Here is a 19,614-nt window from a genome sequence, read left to right as displayed (position 1 = left end):
CAAAGCGGGCGGGAAACAGCTAGTTTTCAATAAAATATCATTTTTATTTTTTGCAAATAATTAAGAAACTTTTGATTATTAAATAATCGAAGAATAAATACTATTAGAATACGAAATTTAAAGGAATTCAATTTGTAAAGCTATATTTATAATCAAAAAATAGGTGACTTTTTAACTCGAACACTCTTTGGAGGTGAATATTTCAAGACCAATTGAATTGGTTCAAGAGCCTGCCAGTTTGAAAGAATTAGCTGTTCCTGGTCCGAGTCGTTTGGTTCAAGAAAAATCACCTCCTAGATCACCTGTGTCTCTACATGGTAAGCATTTTTTCAGTTCAAAAATTTTTTTAATAGTAACCTCAAATTCTAGTTCTATAAATTTTGAAATGAATAAATAAAACAAAATTTAAATACCTTGAAAATTAATCGCTTTATTATGAATGCCGTTACGACACGCATTTAATTTATAAGTAGGTATACTAAAAGATTATGCCATTAAAATAATTTGTCGTGGCTATATGATAACAATTCTTTTTGATACAATCTTCCATATGTTACTTAAATTTAAATGCATAGTAATAATTTGATCATTCTCATTTTTAAGGTGCAGAGTATTTGGACTCATTAAGAAGAGTTAGATTGTCGCCTCAGAAAAAGCGATTGTATACTACAGCACGGAAATTCCAACGGCGGGCATCATACCAGCTTCGCAAGTGGTTAAATTTTCAAGCTCGTTTTAAAAAAGCAGAACAATTCTCGTCGCAAGCAAGTTTCAAGAAACTTACAGAAACTCTGAACGAGAATTGCAGGAAGTTTTTTTTGAGTCAGATTATTTGTTCAAAAAAGAAAATGAAGGGGCGTCGATTTTCCACAGACGCCAAGGTTATGTCTCTGGCTTTGTTTAAACAGAGCCCAAGTGGATACAGATTGTTATCAAAGATATTTGCGCTTCCGTCAAGAGTCACACTGATGAAATTTTTAAACCGTTTACCCGTGTCACCAGGACTTAATTTGGAAATCTTTAATGGACTTAATCGAATGTTGAAGAGACTCGATCCTTCAAACCGGACATGCGTCTTACTTTTTGACGAAATGAGTCTATCGCGTAATTTGACGTATAATGTCCATAAAGATTGCGTTGAAGGTTTTGAGGATTTTGGGGACCACCAAACCAATAAGATTGCGGATCATATACAAGTAAGTTGCTATTTAAAATTACAGTTTACATTATTATTAATATTACAATTACATTTAACTTTTCGCGTTATACAAATTTTTAACACAAATTTTTATTCTAAATTATTGTTTTTCAAAATAAAATATGTTATAATATTTTAATCTCTTTCATATCACCCGCCCACTTTTTTACTTAACTATGTTTTGGAAAGTATAGTAACATAATTTTTTTTAAATGGGTGTGGAATTTAAGAAATTGAAAGACAGATAAACTTAAGTAAACCATAAATTGTCCCTTGATTATAATTCTAAACAAACCGTCATCAGTTTTAGTAATAAAATTATGCCTACTTGAAAGGTAACTGTAATAACAAAATATTTTGTAAAAATAAAACTTAAAAAACTTTTGGTAATACAAATAATACCGAATTGCTTAGAATTACAAAGGGTTGGTTATGTTGTAATTTAGTAATTTGTATACATTTTAATCTCTTTTATTACTCACTCATATAATAAAATATATTTATAGATCGAATTTGTTGACAAAAATGCCGATTTATATTATTGTAATTTAATCATTGTACCCACAACTCTTCATTTATTCTAAAAATCTTATATTATAATTTTTTTTATGATATCTATTTTAACTCAAACTTACTTTTTTTTTTCATTATTACAGGTTTTTATGTTAAGAGGAATTGTCAAAAATTGGAAACAGCCGGTGCTATACCAGTTTGTAAATGGAGCCGCAAAAGGGGCACAAATAGTAAAGGCCATTAAAGAAATTATTTTGGCTGCACAAAATGCTGGATTTAATGTTGTCGGTACTATTTGTGACCAAGGGTCAAATAATATCAACGCGATCCATCGTTTACTAGAGGATACGCGGGGAAAATATTTGGCCCGAGGTGAGGAACTCAGACATCAAGTGTTTGAAATTGGGGAATCAACAATAATTCCTCTCTTTGACACTCCCCATCTCTTAAAAGGAATAAGAAATAATTTGTTACCAAAAAATATTTTATTCCAAAAAGACGGCAACAAAAAAGTGGCGAAGTGGGACGATATCCTGAAGGCTTGGATATTGGACTCTCCAAGTGGCGATCTTAGGGTTATGCACAAATTGACGGAGCATCATGTCAATCCAAAAATTATTAAAAAAATGAAAGTTTCTGTTTGTGCCCAAATTTTTAGTCGTTCAGTTGCGACAGGAATCAATTTAATGGCCAAAAGTGGTAAGTTAAAGTTTATTTTATTAAAGATTCACATTTTTACAAATATTCTTAATTCTTCAGTAAATGGACAATAATTTTTAAAATTTGATTTTCTGCATTCCATCACTAGCAAAGTGTGTAAGTGTTTGCGTAAAACTTTTATTGCCAATTAAGTGTAAATATAAAACAAAGCTTAAATGAGGTTTATTTTTCAGAATTCACTATTGGTGAAACGAAAATGGAGAGGCGTGCTACAGAAACGGCAGTTTTTTTAAAATTTATGGATGATGTGTTCGATAGCGTCAATGGTTGCGGACCTTTCAACGAAGGAGGAAAAAAACTCAAAACTCAGATAGATCTTAAGGAAGGGGATAGCTTACAAGTAAAGTTTTGGAGAGAGGCTATCCCCATTTTCAAAAGTATGGAATGCCTCGATTCGAGTGGAAGACGAATGACACGCCCACCGACTTTCAAAAATTGGGTCTTTACATTGGAAAATTTAATTTTATTGACGAACAAATTAAAGGATCTTGGAATTGAGACGTCGGTTCCCAGGTTTTTGAACCAAGATCCTTTAGAGAATTTTTTCGGGAAAGTTCGTCAACGAGGAAGTCGGTGGTCGAATCCATCGTGCCATGCTTTTGGACCGTTTTACAAATTTCTTCTGGTCACTAACTTAGTAAACATTCTGTGGGAGGTAATTGTGAAGATGATGGGTCGGATTTGCTAATTCCATTGCAAACATTTTTATCCTACAGGTAAATAATAACTTTTGATTATTAACAATTATTGATAACTTTTGTTAAATTTATTTAAGAACTTGATTATGTTTCTACGTTTCTAAAAAATTATAGTTAGAATATTGTTTTTTTTATCGATTTTAAAATTTTTTAAAATTTTCTGAAAACAGTTACAAAAAATTACTTTTTTCTTATTAGAGAGAAAATCAGGAGAGAGGAGATTACAGCGGTTGAGATTCCATCTGAAGTTTTGAGTAATATATTAAATGATTTAGAGAAAAATGCCATTGCTTACGTAGGGGGGTACATTTTAAAAAACATTAAAATAAAAAAGTGTGAGGAGTGTAAACATAATGTGTTTTTGCAGCAGGAGGAGGATAATGAATTTTTTATATTTTGTGCGCGAAAAAGAGTTTGGGGGGGCCGTTGCTACTAGGCTTAACTATATAAATAGTCAATTTTTAATAAATATGACTAAGACTTATAATATCGTTAAATTTATTTTGAAAAATGACCCAAACAAAAAACATTTGTTAAAAGTGATTAAGAAAACGGTTTTTCAGAATGTAAATTTGATATTGTACATAATTTTTGCAAGATGATTGTGTTCACTTATATTAACGGATTTAATAGTATATTGGCCGGTAAAGATTTAAGATCTTTGCCTTTCAATAGTAGTAGCTTGTATAAAATCGCGAAGAAGTTGCATGACCAGTACAAACATACTAAAAATAAATAATTAACAAATCTTTTATGTTTGGGTATTTTTCGGTTATTAGATATTGTTACGGTACTGCCTTGGTTAAGGGTCCAGGGAAGATGCTGCCACCAAAGGTCTTTATATTTTGAAAGGAGAGAATCTTATGAATCCTTTATAGATGAATACGATTTTTTAATTTTAGAAAATATCACTTTATTTGTTGAATTATTATTTAAGTCGAAGTTATACTTTCAGTTGTAATAATTGTTAAAGTTTAAGTTGTAATTCTAAGTTGTAATAATCACTGTATAGATGTTGTTAAAGATCGTATAATTACTGTATGATGTTGTTAACGTTTAAACTCTAAGTTGTATAATCACTGTATGAATTTTGAATATTTAGCTTGCCTTTAAATATAAAACATTTAGGCCAAAATATAAAATATTGTGACGTAAATTTTAAATATGAAATATTAATTTTTGCTGATCCGCTAAATAAATCAAACCATGTTATTATTACAATTTAGGTTATAACATTATTAAAAATATAATTACTTAATAATACTAATTTTTTGATTGACTTAGTGTGCTAGAAACCACGTTTTTAAGGATAATGCCGTCCAGGGCCTAACAATATAGTAAGGATGTCCTAAAATCGTCCCAATTGATAAAAAAATGAGACCACTATATAAAAGACAATCTCTAATTTAAAATACATTGAATTTCTATCAATTTCTGGGAACAAACTACTTAAAAGAGAATTGTAAAAATGTAATCAAATTCGCCATACAAAATCTTGACATGAAAAAGGAGGACGCGTCGCGTGGTTTTTCCTCTACGAAAATTCTATTCAGTTCTCTTTTACAGAGAAAATAAAGTTTTCGATTGCTCGTTTCTTTCTTATTGTAATACTAAACTAATGCAGTGAAAATTTAAAAAACCATTTTATCCCACCTGTGAAAAAACTAGACGTCTATTGCCCGAAATTTTGAAAATAGCAATTTCCAGTTTGTCAAGTGGTGGACAAAATGGATTTTTAAATATTTAAATGGAATAAAAGTACTAATTTGATATTCACGCTACAAATTATGCCTTTAAAAATTTTTGAGAAATCAATAGTTTATAAGATTGTATTTCCTCCCCCCTACATGTTCCACAAATAAAATCACATCCTCTAAAAAATGTTCAGTCAATGTAACATTTCAATGGACTAATTATAAAGTTTAAGTTTAGTTTTTACGGAGGTGGTAATATTAAATTGATTTAAAGAAAATATATAATCAAGTTTATTGCTTGAATTTTTAGGTACGCTATTTCACAATGAAATATTATAGAAAAAAAAAAAATTAAATGCACGCCTATGATGAGACAATATAAAAATAAAAATATTATACGCATATCATCTCAATAACTTTTAAACGGCTGTATCGATCAATTTCAGAAACTAATCAGCTCTCAACATCAAAAAACCACGTCGATCACCACCAGTCCGGTCAATATCGGTTGATTCGTTCGTGAGTTATCGTTGACGAAAGAAAACCCAAAAAAGCGTTTTTTCGGAATAACCTCAAAATTTTTTGTTCTATCAATTGAAACTTAAAGATTCTTCATGAAGCTTCAAAAACTGCGTCGAATGTCACCAACCGCATGAAAATCTGTTTATTCATTCTAAAGTTATTGCGATTTGAAAATTTAAAAAATAGTGTTTTATCAAACGTCGCGCGAATTTTTTACACGTTATGAGTCAATACTTAGCGGGAAGTTACAAGGATGATCTGCAGGGTCAACCGTTTTCCAAATTTTTTTTCATAGAATTAACACAAAATTATCTAACAATATTAATCGTTTGAATGTTAAAACAAAATAAATTTTTATGTGCAGTTGTGAATGAGGAGTATAAACAGATAATTGATGCAGCTGATTCCGGTCATACGATCATGCGCATTGAATGCCATCCTTAGGTATTACGTGTTTCTCCGTCAGCTGTTTGAATATTGTATTTTTGTCTTTGTTAATCTACTCTGTAAGCCAAAATATACATACTTAGTATACGCTGGGCTCATCTATTTAAAATATATGGTCTAAGGGTGAGTTCGTATAATTTGTATAGAACTGTTGTTCTTCATGTATCTGTATTCTTTGCCAGAGTCGAGCGTCATCATGAAGTTACATCTCTTAAATATGACGCTGCACACAGTTCCATTTTTTCAGCTAGGTGGATTCCTAATTTGACGCTCAAAGCCAGCGTCAAGCGTCATCAGGAAGTTATATATTTTAAATTTGACTCTGCACATAGTTCTATTTTTTAGCTAGGTAGAATCCTAATTTGTCGCTCAAAGCCAGCGTCAAGGGTCATCATTAAATTACATCTTTAGTCAAGTTTCTGCGAACAGTGTGAACGCAACCATCAGATGACTGGAAAGAAAATGACAAATAATGAAATAATGCCTTTTTTTTTTATTAAAATGATGCAAGATACTAATTTATTTATCAAGGAAGAAAACATGCAAATGAAATAATTGAAGAAATTGGAAAAATGGACTTTTTAAAAATTGAAACGGAAATATCTGAAAGAAATGTTTATAAAATAGAACATATACCAATTAAAGAAGAAATGTTGAAAGAACCTGCTGAAATTAAACAGGAAGAAATTTATTTCCTTAGCACATTCAAAAATTATGAAAATATTAAAATTGAGCAACAATTAAATACAGAACTTATAATTAAGAACGAAATTTTGAATGAAAATCTTCAACAGATTGATATCGAAGACAAACATTTTTCATGTAAAATTTGTGGTGAAACTTTTACTCTAAAACAAAGTTTAATTAAGCATGAGCTCATGCATATCGGAAAAAAACCATTTTCATGTGAAATTTGTGATAAAAAATTTACTGCGAAACATAATTTAATTAAACATAGCCGAATTCATACTGGGGAAAAACCTTTTTCATGTGAAACTTGTGGCAAAAAAGTTAGTGATAAAAGTAGTTTAGTTACACATAAACGAACGCATACTGGAGAAAAACCATTTACATGTGAAATTTGTGATAAAAAATTTGGTACTCCTAGTAATTTAGTGGTTCACAAACGTATTCATACTGGAGAAAAACTGCTCTCATGTGAATTTTGTAATAAGACATTTATTCAACAACAGAGTTTAATCAGACATACAAGAATCCATACTGGAGAAAAACCTTATTCTTGTGAAGTTTGTGATAAAAAATTTCATTCATCATGTAATTTAACTCGCCATAAACAAATTCATACCGGAGAAAAACCTTATTCATGTGAAATATGTAATAAAAAATTTAGTTTAAAACATCATTTAATTGGACATAAACGAAATCATTTTCAAGAAAAACATTTGAATTTGAAGTCTGAAACAGTTACATTGGAACATGCAAGAATTAAAGAAGACATACCAGAGAAAATTATTAAAATTGAAAATGTATTTATTAAAGAAGAAATATCTGATGAAAATTTTTGAACGTGACCTGTACCAATTAGAAAAGAAGTAAAACGTTTTTCATATAAAGTATTTTTCATTTTATTTTGATAAAATTCATAATTTTCTAAAAAAAATAAAATTTTTATCAATTTCTATGCCTTAATAATTCTTTCCAGCCCCGGATTTCATTTTCATTATTTAAGGGGATCAAATAAGGAATGATAGTTTGTATGAAACCACAGATTGTAAGTTTATTACATAAATATATAGGCAACTATATTGAACATGAATGGTGGGTCAAAAATCCTCCTGGAGTAAAGCACTTACAGTGAACTATTTTTTTTAAATGGTGGGAACCATTAAACAAAATAGCATTCATTGTATAACATATTTAAATTATTATTTACTAGTTTGGTGTATAAACACACCTAAAACGGCCTAAATAAAATTACAATAATTAGTTAATGAACACAATGAAGACGGCCTAAATACATAAAGTCACTACACAAATGATCCACAAAAATTTAATAACCGCAATCAATTGAGAATACGCACAAAAAAACTTAACCAATGTTAACTACATGCACAGTTTGAAAGACGTATTGTTTATATGTTTTAAAATATATAAAATATTGTTTCTCCTCAACCATTGAAATAGGCAAATTATTTTCCAAACAAATAGATGGCCCAACCACTTAAGCGTGTAAAGGCATCTGGAGTATGGCACCGTCTTAGAGCTTAAATTAGTAAAAAATTTCATAAAAGTAATAACAATTACATATAATCTATTTGAAAATTTCCCATGGAGTTTCAGATCTATTTTAAATTAAAGATTATAATCTGTGTATGAAACTCTGTCGTTTTAGTGGTGAAAAAGGAATGAGAGTTTGTATGAAAATTCTTAATTTTTAAATACATTATCAGCGAGCGCTAAATTTTATTTTAAAAAAAAATAGGGTTCCGTACCAAAAAATTAAATTTATAAAATAGTGAACAAACGGGAGGATAAGTGAGAGTTGTAACGCGATAGTGTTTGTTTTTAAAGTTGAAATTGCTCAGCAAAGCGGGTGCGTGTCTGCTAGTCTTCATATTATAATAATGAAGCCTATAATATTCAAAGAGTTTATACATCTAGAGAACGCTGGGTCATGTAACTCCCATGGGGTTAGGTATCTTAATGTCACAAAAAATGCTCGTTTTACATATAATATTATATGTAAAACGAGCATTTTTTGTGACATTAAGTATACGCCTCTAAGAGGTCGACTTTTTTTACGAAGTTCTTTCAACAGCTAATAAATAACTGTAAAAAATTTAAAAGATGCATCGATTTTTTTCGTTTTAGATATTTATTTTAATTGTACTAATAAAGAGAAATATACATTAATAAATGTTTGTTTATATAAAAAAAAAAAAAACTGTTATTTCTAACGTCATAACTGTTGCTAGCTAGCAGATTCTTCCAGCTGGAAGTGAAGAAAACAAGGGAGAGCTTTTCTTTGCTGAATTGTCAAATAAACTGTAAGCACGGCAGTAGGAACATGCCATATCTTATTGTAGTTTCTCTGAACGCAACCCAATGTTGTTGACATTAAACTATTTTATTAGGTTTTATTTGTGAACTTTAATAGAATATACGAATAGAAGGAAAATGGATAAAAATTCATTTTATAACTTTGATAATAAATTTGGTAACATAGAAAATATTAAACTTGGACAACAATTAAATACAGAGATTATTGAAGAATGTGAAACAATGGAGTTTGTAAAAATTAAAGAAGAAATACCTGAAGAAACTTTTGAACATATACTGTTTAAAGAAGAAATCCAAGAAGAAACCACCGAAACTATTACAATGAAACATGAAGAGATAAGTGAAGAGTTTATTGATAAAATGGAAGATGTAAAAACTATCTTGAAACGTTTTACATGTGACGTTTGTAATAAAACATTTAATCATAAACATATTTTAGTTAAACATAAACGTATTCATACAGGAGAAAAACCATTTTCATGTGACGTTTGTAATAAAACATTCAATCAAAATGATAATTTAATTAAACATAAAAGAATACATACCGGTGAAAAACCTTTTTCTTGTGAATTTTGTGATAAAAAATTTAATAATCATAGCAATTTAGTTGTTCATAAACGAACTCATACTGGAGAAAAACCTTTTTCTTGTGAAGTTTGTGATAAAAAATTTAATTTACAAAGTGATTTAACTCGACATATACAAATTCATACCGGAGAAAAACCTTATTCATGTGAAATTTGTAATAAAATATTTAGTTTAAAACATCATTTAATTAAACATAAACAAAATCATTTACGAGAAAGACATTTGAATTTGAAGTCTGAAACAGTTACATTGGACCATGCAAGAATTAAAGAAGAAATACCGGTGAAATTGTTAAATTAGAAAATTTAAAGTTTTCATTTTATTTTGGAATTTATTATTGAATACATAATTTTCTAAAAAAAATAAAAACTTAATTTACTTCTTCCCAGTGCCGGTTTTTAACTTTTTGTAAAGGAAAACAGGCCCGGTTGTCATTCAAACATAAAGGCTACAAGGCTAATAGAATTCTAGAATTAATGCATGGAAATTCGTATGCAACGAGCGGATGTTTTTAGTTTGGGTACATTTAAATTTATCATAAGTACTAAAACGACCTAAACTATATTACACTAATTAATTAATGAACAGGGGCACAATGAAAACGGCCTAAACACTTTAATAAAGTCACTACACAAATGGTCCACAAAATGTTAATAAACGCAATAGATTGAGAATACAAACGAAACGAATTTTAAAAGACATATTGTTTATTGATTTAAAAATATATAAAATATTGTTTCCCCAACAACCATTGAAATGGATAAATTATTATCAAAATTAATAGATGGCCCTACACGAATATAATGTGTAGAGCCACCTGGAAAAAAAAGTACCTTCAGAGAAGAAAAAATAGTAAAAAATTTTCAGGGAGTTGTAAATCTGTTTTAAATTAAAAACTATAATCTGTGAATGTAAATGACTGATATAATAATAATAATGGGGTTTTAATTCCGATCCTCAGACATTTAAGTCTCTAACAGAGGTCAACCACATCATTATTTTTAATCTTTATTTATTTCAATTACATTCGAATATATACACAATTACATTTTTCACGATGTGGATGGAGTCTGTTACTTCGTTCTTATCCAAGCGACGACAGTGTGATCAATTTACCGTCCTATTAACTATTTTTATTCACACTGCCGCTGCCTAGGTTCGAACTCGCAACCTCCCAGCCAGTGGTAAGTTGTTCAAAATATATTTTTGAAATTTGGTTAACTATGGCGGTTTTACATCAAAGTATCAAAGTCACAGTCATGTAGTATATTTAATTAATTAATTATGGAGTAATTAATAATAAAATAATAATTTTATGGCTGTACTTCACAATCGCCATGTTATTTTTTGTCCGCCTCTGACAGTTTTAAATTAAAAACTATAATTTGTGAACGGACATAAATTATCTGTGGTAACAATCACAGACATTGAGAATGGTCCCTTTGAAAATATAAGAACTTTATATAAGCTCCGTATACTTAGCAGATAAAATTGTTATTTTTCACTCAAACTATTTCCATTCATTTGGGAATCGTTTGAGAGGATTTGGGAATATAATTTTAGAATTTGGGAATTATTAGTTTTCCTGTAATTAATGATTCTTTTTTCAGCGTATAGTTAGCAGGTAGGAAATTAAATCCACTTAATTTTTATGTTATTCGAAAGGAAATCATTTGGGAATTACGATAAACACGGTTTCAGAGTTTGGGAATGTATAGTTAATTAAAAGTGAGGCGCTGCGACCGCTTAGAAGTATCAATAAAGGCGGGCTGTTGTGCGTTAATTTGAAATGATATATCAATTTGTACATTATGCAACTAACTTCATCCACTTCGCAGATACTACTTCTTGATAATTTTTAAGCCACACTATAAATTCTACAAATTTTCAGGAACAGGTGCGCTAATGCTTTAGTACATAGCGATCTTTCTCCTTCTTTATAACCTTCATGACCTGAACCATTAATAGGGCTTTTCATTTTTAAATCACGGTTCACATTTGTTTCGTACTAAATGATTTATAACCAATGTGATAAAATGAATAACAAATATCTTCTATCTTAGTCCTACTTATTGCTGTCAGTACGAAAAAATAAATTCTGCACTTGCGCATATGACATGATGAAAAGGCCTATTGTTATATAGCAGTATGGCGCCAATATTCAAATATTACTGAATAATTTATGTAAATGTTAAGTTTTATTTTGCCTTAAAACTGTTCTTATTCAATTGGAAATCGTTTGGGAAGATTTAGGAATATATTTTTATTATTTAGGACTGATTAGTTTTCATTTAATTAATTAGTTCTTCAAAGCGTATACTTAGAAGGTAAAAAATTAAATTTTCACCATTTTTACGTTATTTGATAATAATTTACATGGAGACTAATGTAATTAATTTGGGAATCACATTAAACACGGTTTTATCATTTGGGATACTAAAATTATTTAAGTAATTACATTTATTTTTTAGTTGATTTTTTGTGGTTATATTAATGGCGGCAATATTCAAATGTTACTTCATTTGAAAATACGATATATTATCATTTATCACTATATTGGCATAGATAATATATGGTGTTTAATGCATTCCCGTTTTTAATTGATATAATTTCGCAAACTCAAGTACGCCTGATAGTGTAGGAGGAATCGGCGCTTGAGTACCGAAAACTATTCCACCTCAATTTTTTTATGCGATCCTCTTCAAATTGCCCTCTTTATGATATAAATGCATGTTGCCAGGGCGCAACCCGGTGCCATATTGTTTAAACAATTGCAAGGAATTGTTATTTTTCAACCGGACAAATTTTTTTTATATTCTTTATTGAAATACCAATAAAAAAGGTCCTATGACTTTTCACGATAAAGTTAATAACTTTAAAGATATGAATTTTTAAAGTTTCGAAAAATCTCAAATTTGGGTACTTTCGACCCATGAAAAATATATTAAAAAAAAACATAATGTCTAAGTAATATTTTTTTTTAATTCTTTATACAATTGTTAATAATATTGTTAAAAGAGATTTAAAAAAATTTCATTGTTTATATCTTTTTTTTTTAATTGTTAATTCCGCGCGCTCACAGGTATGCGTTGCGTCGGCCTGTATGTGTCTTGAATCATTATTTATCAATTATCTTAAAAACTATCAACTTTATCAAGATTGTTAAAGAGAGCAATGTTATTAATAATTAAATTGTCTACAATTTGTTTTAAATAAATTTTTTCCTGAAATCAATTTTTCAAAAGTTATTTAAGCATAAATCGAAACATGTAATTAAAATTACTTTTTTATCAGTTTATATTACTTTTTTGTTATTTAAACGGAAAGTAAAGTAAAAGACCCAGTTATTGACACTGGCTTAGTTGTTTGACACTTGCAATTTTATTCTAATTAAACGAATGCAATTTTCTCAAAAAACCGATTATCTTAAAATTTATAATTCAAAAATTATATCTATTAATTTATTAAAATTGATTTGTTTTTTTTTTTTTTTTTTTTAACTAAAATAAAATTGTAAGTGTCAATAACTGGGTCTTTTACCTTAATTACATTGAATGAATAACTTCTTCAAACGAAAGTTATAGATAGAGAAGTATGAAATAATAAAACAAGATTTAAAAATAAGTATTTGTTCATTATCAACATCATTTTTATATATTATATTCTTACAGTCTTCTGAATCACAACCACATAGAAGTATGCAACTAATATTATTTTTTTTACAATAACAAGCTTTGGTTTTACAGGCTTTCTTACAATTACACGGTTTTTTAAGATTAGTTGGGAATGGGTTTTTGTTCATAAATAAAGGTAACAAAGTACCATTCTCTAATTTATAACCGAAATTCGTAAAATATAATATTTCATATTGGGGATTCAAAGCATTTTCCAAAGGTATGTCTGGACAGAAGCTCTAAGTGCATGCAATTGCAAGGCATCTGATGTGCACGGAATTTTAGGTAAATTAATATTAGTGCCAAAGCAACGAGAAAAAATTATCTGTCTAGCTTCATCCGCAGTGCTACCTTTTTTACCCAAAATATTTAAATACAAGGTTTCTAAACCTTTTAACTCCTTACTACTTAATTCTAAGCCATTGCCAAGAGGGACTAAAGCATCAAGATTTTCTTTAATTTTTATTATTTCTAAAGCTTTTTTTTTGTGCTAATTTTACTAATCGTATCACAACCCGTAAATGCGTGTAAAGCAGGTAAAACTTCACAAACCGGGTATGTTATAGTCCGGAACAACCATTTTTTTTCAACCGGGACCAATAATAAATACATGGTACAAAAACATCAGTGTCTACACTGTGAATTATTATTTCAGAATTCAACTGAATATTATAAGCAACGTGACAAAAAATTCGAGTATCAGCATCAATGTGATTGTTTTTATAAATAATTGTGATTTCAAAAAATAGTCAAATACCATTATATCTTATTATTGTTGATATAAATGCAAAAATTACTATGATAATAACAAAAAAGTAATATAAACTGATAAAAAAGTAATTTTAATTACATGTTTCGATTTATGCTTAAATAACTTTTGAAAAATTGATTTCAGGAAAAAATTTATTTAAAACAAATTGTAGACAATTTAATTATTAATAACATTGCTCTCTTTAACAATCTTGATAAAGTTGATAGTTTTTAAGATAATTGATAAATAATGATTCAAAGTACGCAGATTTGAGATTTTTCGAAACTTTAAAAATTCATATCTTTAAAGCTATTAACTTTATCGTGAAAAGTCATAGGACCTTTTTTATTGGTATTTCAATAAAGAATATAAAAAAAATTTGTCCGGTCGAAAAATAACAATTCCTTGCAATTGTTTAAACAATTTCGGTTTAAACAATATGGCACCGGGTTGCGCCCTGGCAACATGCATTTATATCATAAGGAGGGCAATTTGAAGAGGATCGCATAAAAAAATTGAGGTGGAATAGTTTTCGGTACTCAAGCGCCGATTCCTCCTACACTATGATCCCTGCTTCATATAAAGAGTTTATAGCATATACTTGAAACTCGATAAATAACTTTTATCGATAAAAAAAGTTTCAAACAAAACATTTTGGGTGAATATTCGCACATCTTACGATATTTATAAACTTGACCTAAGATTTCAAGTTCAATGAAAAGCTCAATCTACTCCGTAATTGGTAGCAGATAGAGAAACACTTTAAATTAGAAGTTTTTATGGTTAAAAATGTAACATTTTTGTTCGAAACATTTGCCGAAAACAGTATAGTTAACGAAAAACGGACTGAAAAGTTTTACCCAAAATAATTATAACTTATAATTGTTTCTACGTCATCAAGACACTCTTCGAAAAATATTTTCCAATAAATCCAATGAAAGTGGTTTATTTTTCCATAAAAACCATTTTTTGTTCAAATAGGAATGAAGAAACACGCAAAAAAATTAAAACTCTGTCTTAACTATTCGGTTATTTACAAAAAAAAAATAAGTGCTCGGCTATTGTTTGTAAGATATGGATCAGACTGAATTTTTTATTGAACCCGAAAACTTGATAGAATTGAATACCCGTATAAGATGTGTACCTTTGAATATATCATTTTTTCGTTTGAAGCATTTTCCTCGATTCAACTTATTTTTCGAGTTTTACGTATATATCAAGCTAAAAACTCTGTAAAATGCTCAAATCAACTCAACCAAATATGTGAAATTATATAGTACAAAAAGAAAACCAAATTAAATACATTTCAAATACCTCCTACGCTAGCTTGTACCTGTACCTACTATAAGAGAATAAATATTCTATTTACAGTTTTATCAATACAAATGCAGTTTTTATTTCATGATCAATTTATTTATCTTTATTAGAATAAACAGTTAGACTATCAATAATTTCCCTTCCTATCCACATCCTATCCACACTTTACACTTTCTAATTAACACTTCTTTTATTGGACGAATTATTAATCTTTAATAAAAATAAGAAAAATTTGAAAGTAGTTTCGCATAAAGCATTAATCTGCACCTACATAAAAAAATGATACAAATGATCATATAGAAAATATCCATTGAATATTTTGACATTAATCACTCCCAAAACACTTCAAACAAACCTTTACAAACGATTCCTGACCTTTGAAAATTTCCCGATTAAATAAAAATAGTTTTAATGTCAAATAAACATTTACATAAATTAAAAAACAAAATTATAGTAAACGAAGTAACATTTTTAATATTGCCGCCATTAATATAACCACAAAAAATCAACTAAAAAATAAATGTAATTAATTTAATAATTTTAGTGTCCCAAATGATGAAACCGTGTTTAATGTGATTCCCAAATTAATTAGATTAGTCTCCATGTAAACTATTATCAAATAAAGTAAATATGGCGAAAATTTAATTTTTTACCTTCTAGGTATACGCTTTGAAAAACTAATTAATTAAATGAAAACTAATCAGTCCTAAATAATAAAAATATATTCCTAAATCTTCCCAAATGATTCCCAGTTGAAAAAGAATAGTTTTAATGAAAAATAAAACTTAACATTTACATAAATTAAAAAAACAAAATTATTGTCAATGAAGTAACATTTGAATATTGCCGCCATTAATATAACCACAAAAAATCAACTAAAAAATAAATGTAATTACTTAAATAATTTTAGTATCCCAAATGATAAAACCGTGTTTAATGTGATTCCCAAATTAATTACATTAGTCTCCATGTAAATTATTATCAAATAACGTAAAAATGGTGAAAATTTAATTTTTTACCTTCTAAGTATACGCTTTGAAGAACTAATTAATTAAATGAAAACTAATCAGTCCTAAATAATAAAAATATATTCCTAAATCTTCCCAAACGATTTCCAATTGAATAAGAACAGTTTTAAGGCAAAATAAAACTTAACATTTACATAAATTATTCAGTAATATTTGAATATTGGCGCCATACTGCTATATAACAATAGGCCTTTTCATCATGTCATATGCGCAAGTGCAGAATTTATTTTTTCGTACTGACAGCAATAAGTAGGACTAAGATAGAAGATATTTGTTATTCATTTTATCACATTGGTTATAAATCATTTAGTACGAAACAAATGTGAACCGTGATTTAAAAATGAAAAGCCCTATTAATGGTTCAGGTCATGAAGGTTATAAAGAAGGAGAAAGATCGCTATGTACTAAAGCATTAGCGCACCTGTTCCTGAAAATTTGTAGAATTTATAGTGTGGCTTAAAAATTATCAAGAAGTAGTATCTGCGAAGTGGATGAAGTTAGTTGCATAATGTACAAATTGATATATCATTTCAAATTAACGCACAACAGCCCGCCTTTATTGATACTTCTAAGCGGTCGCAGCGCCTCACTTTTAATTAACTATACATTCCCAAACTCTGAAACCGTGTTTATCGTAATTCCCAAATGATTTCCTTTCGAATAACATAAAAATTAAGTGGATTTAATTTCCTACCTGCTAACTATACGCTGAAAAAAGAATCATTAATTACAGGAAAACTAATAATTCCCAAATTCTAAAATTATATTCCCAAATCCTCCCAAACGATTCCCAAATGAATGGAAATAGTTTGAGTGAAAAATAACAATTTTATCTGCTAACTATACGGAGCTTTTAATTTAAGTGAAACGAATAAAAAAACAAAGGAAAATAATTCATTTGATGATGTAAATAATCATTTTTTATTTATTAATATTAAAAATGAAATATTTGATGAAAGTGATTCAATTAAAGAAGAAAATATTAAAACAGAGACGGAGGATCATGAAGCAATTAAAAAAGAAATAGAAGAAGAAAATGTTACAACTAAACACGAAGGGAGCGAATTTGAAGATCAATTAAATACAGAATTTATAATAAAGGATGAAATACTTGATGAAAATGATTTAGAACATCAATCAATTCAAAATGAAAACAAGAAATTTTTATGCGAAATTTGTAATAAAGCATTTACTTGCAAACAGAGTTTAATTATACATAAACGAATTCATTCCGGAGAAAAACCATTTTCTTGTGAAATTTGTAAGAAATCATTTACCCAGCAAAGCACTTTAACAACACATAAACGGACTCATTCTGGAGAGAAACCATTTTCTTGTGAAGTTTGTGATAAAACTTTTATTACGCAAAGCAATTTAAATACGCATAAACGATATCATATCGGTGAAAAACCATTTTCATGTGAAAATTGTGTAAAAGCATTTACACATAAACATGAGTTAATTGTACGTAAACGAACTCATACTGGAGAAAGACCATTTTCTTGTGAAATTTGTAAGAAATCATTTATTCAGCAAAGCAGTTAAAAACACATAAACGGACTCATTCTGGAGAAAAACCATTTTCCTGTCAAATTTGTAATAAAATGTTTCTTCATGAACATAATTTAATTATACATGAACGAATTCATAGCGGAGTAAAACCATTTTCATGTGATGTTTGCGATAAAGCATTTCATCAAAAATGTAATTTAATTCAGCATCAGAGGATTCATAACAGAGAACAAGTGAAAACAAACAATTGACTGAGTTAATTGTTGAAATACCATGCATAAATAGTGTTGATTTACTCTATCACATTGCACATACATATACAATTTATATAATACATACGATACAATTTACGCCTAATTTGCGCCCTCACGGGTAAACAATGATGTTTACAAAAAAATGTTTCAAACAAAAGTTGTTTATATTTTTATAAGGAAAATTTTTTACATTTAAATTTTTAATCTCTAACGGTTTACAAGATGAGTCCTACGGGCCCATAGGTCAAGATCCAATTGACCTATGTTGCTTATTTACGAACTCGACCTTACTTTTTACGTCCTGAGTACGCTGTAAAAATTTTAAATTGATATCTTTTTTCATTTTTGAGTTATCGTGTCCACAGACGGACGGACAGCCGGAAATGGACTAATTAGACGATTCTATGAACACCTAAACCAAAATTTTGTTCGTAGCATCAATATTTTTAAATAATTTTTTTTAAGTTTTAAGTTTTTAATTTTTTTAAGTTTTTCAGAAATTTATTTCCTTACGTACGGCTTCACATTCTTGCTGAAGATAGAACGGTGTAACCAAAGTACCATAATCTTGTTGTTTTAGTTCTCGAAGTGCATTTATGCGTACTTGTATAAAGAAATTGTTTAGATTTTTGTAACAATATTATAATATTATTAAAAATTGTTTTTTTAAATGATATTACTAACTAATTTGTTCTCAGTATTAATAATACTTGAGATATCTATAAAATATAATAAAAATATTTATTATTATTATTATGGGAGTAAGCATGAAAGCACTTTAGTTGACAGTTAATATGTAAAACGTTGGACACATTTCCCATCATGCATTGCAGGATTAGAATACCTCCTTTTTATTGGGATCTGACATATGGGCGGGGCTAAAAAAACATGGCTGACATAAAGTAACAAATTTTAAAAATAACATAGCAATACATATTCTTTGTGCAATTTTTCAAGAAGAGAATGATTAATATTTATGAAATTTGTTGTTGGGGTCAAACAAAGCCGAGTAATCGTAATTTTACTAAAAGTGAAATACTATTGAAAGTAGGTCATGTGATTAAATGTGGCAAAAATCAAGTCGAAAGTGAGGAGGATGTACTCAGTTTAACTTCATACTGTTAACAAGCAACTAATTTAAAAGAAAAGCGTCATCAAATCGATATAGATAAATAAATATCTCTTCAAGTATTCTTGATGTCAAAACACAGTGATTTTTTTATAGTCTAGTTAACATTTACGAATTTTTCTAACTTTTTTGTATATTCTCCGAAAATTACGAAACAGGTGTCATTCGATTCGTAATTTTACGTAGAAAGTTTACTGAAAAATCCGAAATGGCGCTGAAAAAAATTGCAAAAGTTATAAACAATTAAGTGAGAAATAAAATAGGGGGCTCTGCAGTTTTTTTTTATTAACTCAAAAAATATTGAAAATTTTCAAAATCTGAAAAAAGATCCAAAAAGATGAAGAAATTTCCAAAAATAAAGTTCCTACTGCCGAAATTGTATCTCTATATTTATAATTTTTACAGAGCCTTGAAAATAGCGCAAAATACGGCAAGTTTGGCTCTCACGCGCGTTCTGTCTCTGAGACCTACTAACAAAAAAAATTATTTAAACATATAAAATGTGAATATTGATAAATAAAAAAATTAATGTAGTTTTGAGATACATT

At 28.6% G+C, this 19,614-nt stretch overlaps 1 protein-coding gene across 1 annotated transcript; it reads left to right on the top strand.

The window, feature by feature from the left end:
* The first annotated feature begins 6,215 nt into the window (after window positions 1-6,215).
* LOC123293086 (zinc finger protein 271-like) lies at window positions 6,216-17,716 on the top strand. The gene is made up of 4 exons (XM_044873802.1): window positions 6,216-7,231; window positions 7,550-7,571; window positions 8,980-9,215; window positions 17,453-17,716. Exons 1-4 carry the CDS (start codon window positions 6,365-6,367, stop codon window positions 17,714-17,716), a joined length of 1,389 nt encoding a protein of 462 aa, XP_044729737.1. The 5' UTR covers window positions 6,216-6,364.
* The last annotated feature ends 1,898 nt before the right edge of the window (window positions 17,717-19,614 follow it).

Source organism: Chrysoperla carnea, chromosome 2 (assembly GCF_905475395.1).
Source record: "Chrysoperla carnea chromosome 2, inChrCarn1.1, whole genome shotgun sequence".
Taxonomy (NCBI): Eukaryota; Metazoa; Arthropoda; class Insecta; order Neuroptera; family Chrysopidae; genus Chrysoperla; species Chrysoperla carnea.
The sequence above is the reverse complement of the archived record's forward strand: the minus strand, read 5'-3'. Positions and strand labels throughout refer to the sequence as shown.

What these genes read in the sequence shown, in the direction of transcription:
- LOC123293086 (XM_044873802.1), top strand. Translation starts at nt 6,365, where the DNA reads ATGGACTTTTTAAAAATTGAAACGGAAATATCTGAAAGAAATGTTTAT. An exon ending in AAACAGTTACATTGGAACAT is followed by an intron (nt 7,232 to 7,549) that starts GCAAGAATTAAA and finishes ATAAATATATAG; the next exon opens with GCAACTATATTGAACATGAA. An exon ending in AACTATATTGAACATGAATG is followed by an intron (nt 7,572 to 8,979) that starts GTGGGTCAAAAA and finishes TTGGTAACATAG; the next exon opens with AAAATATTAAACTTGGACAA.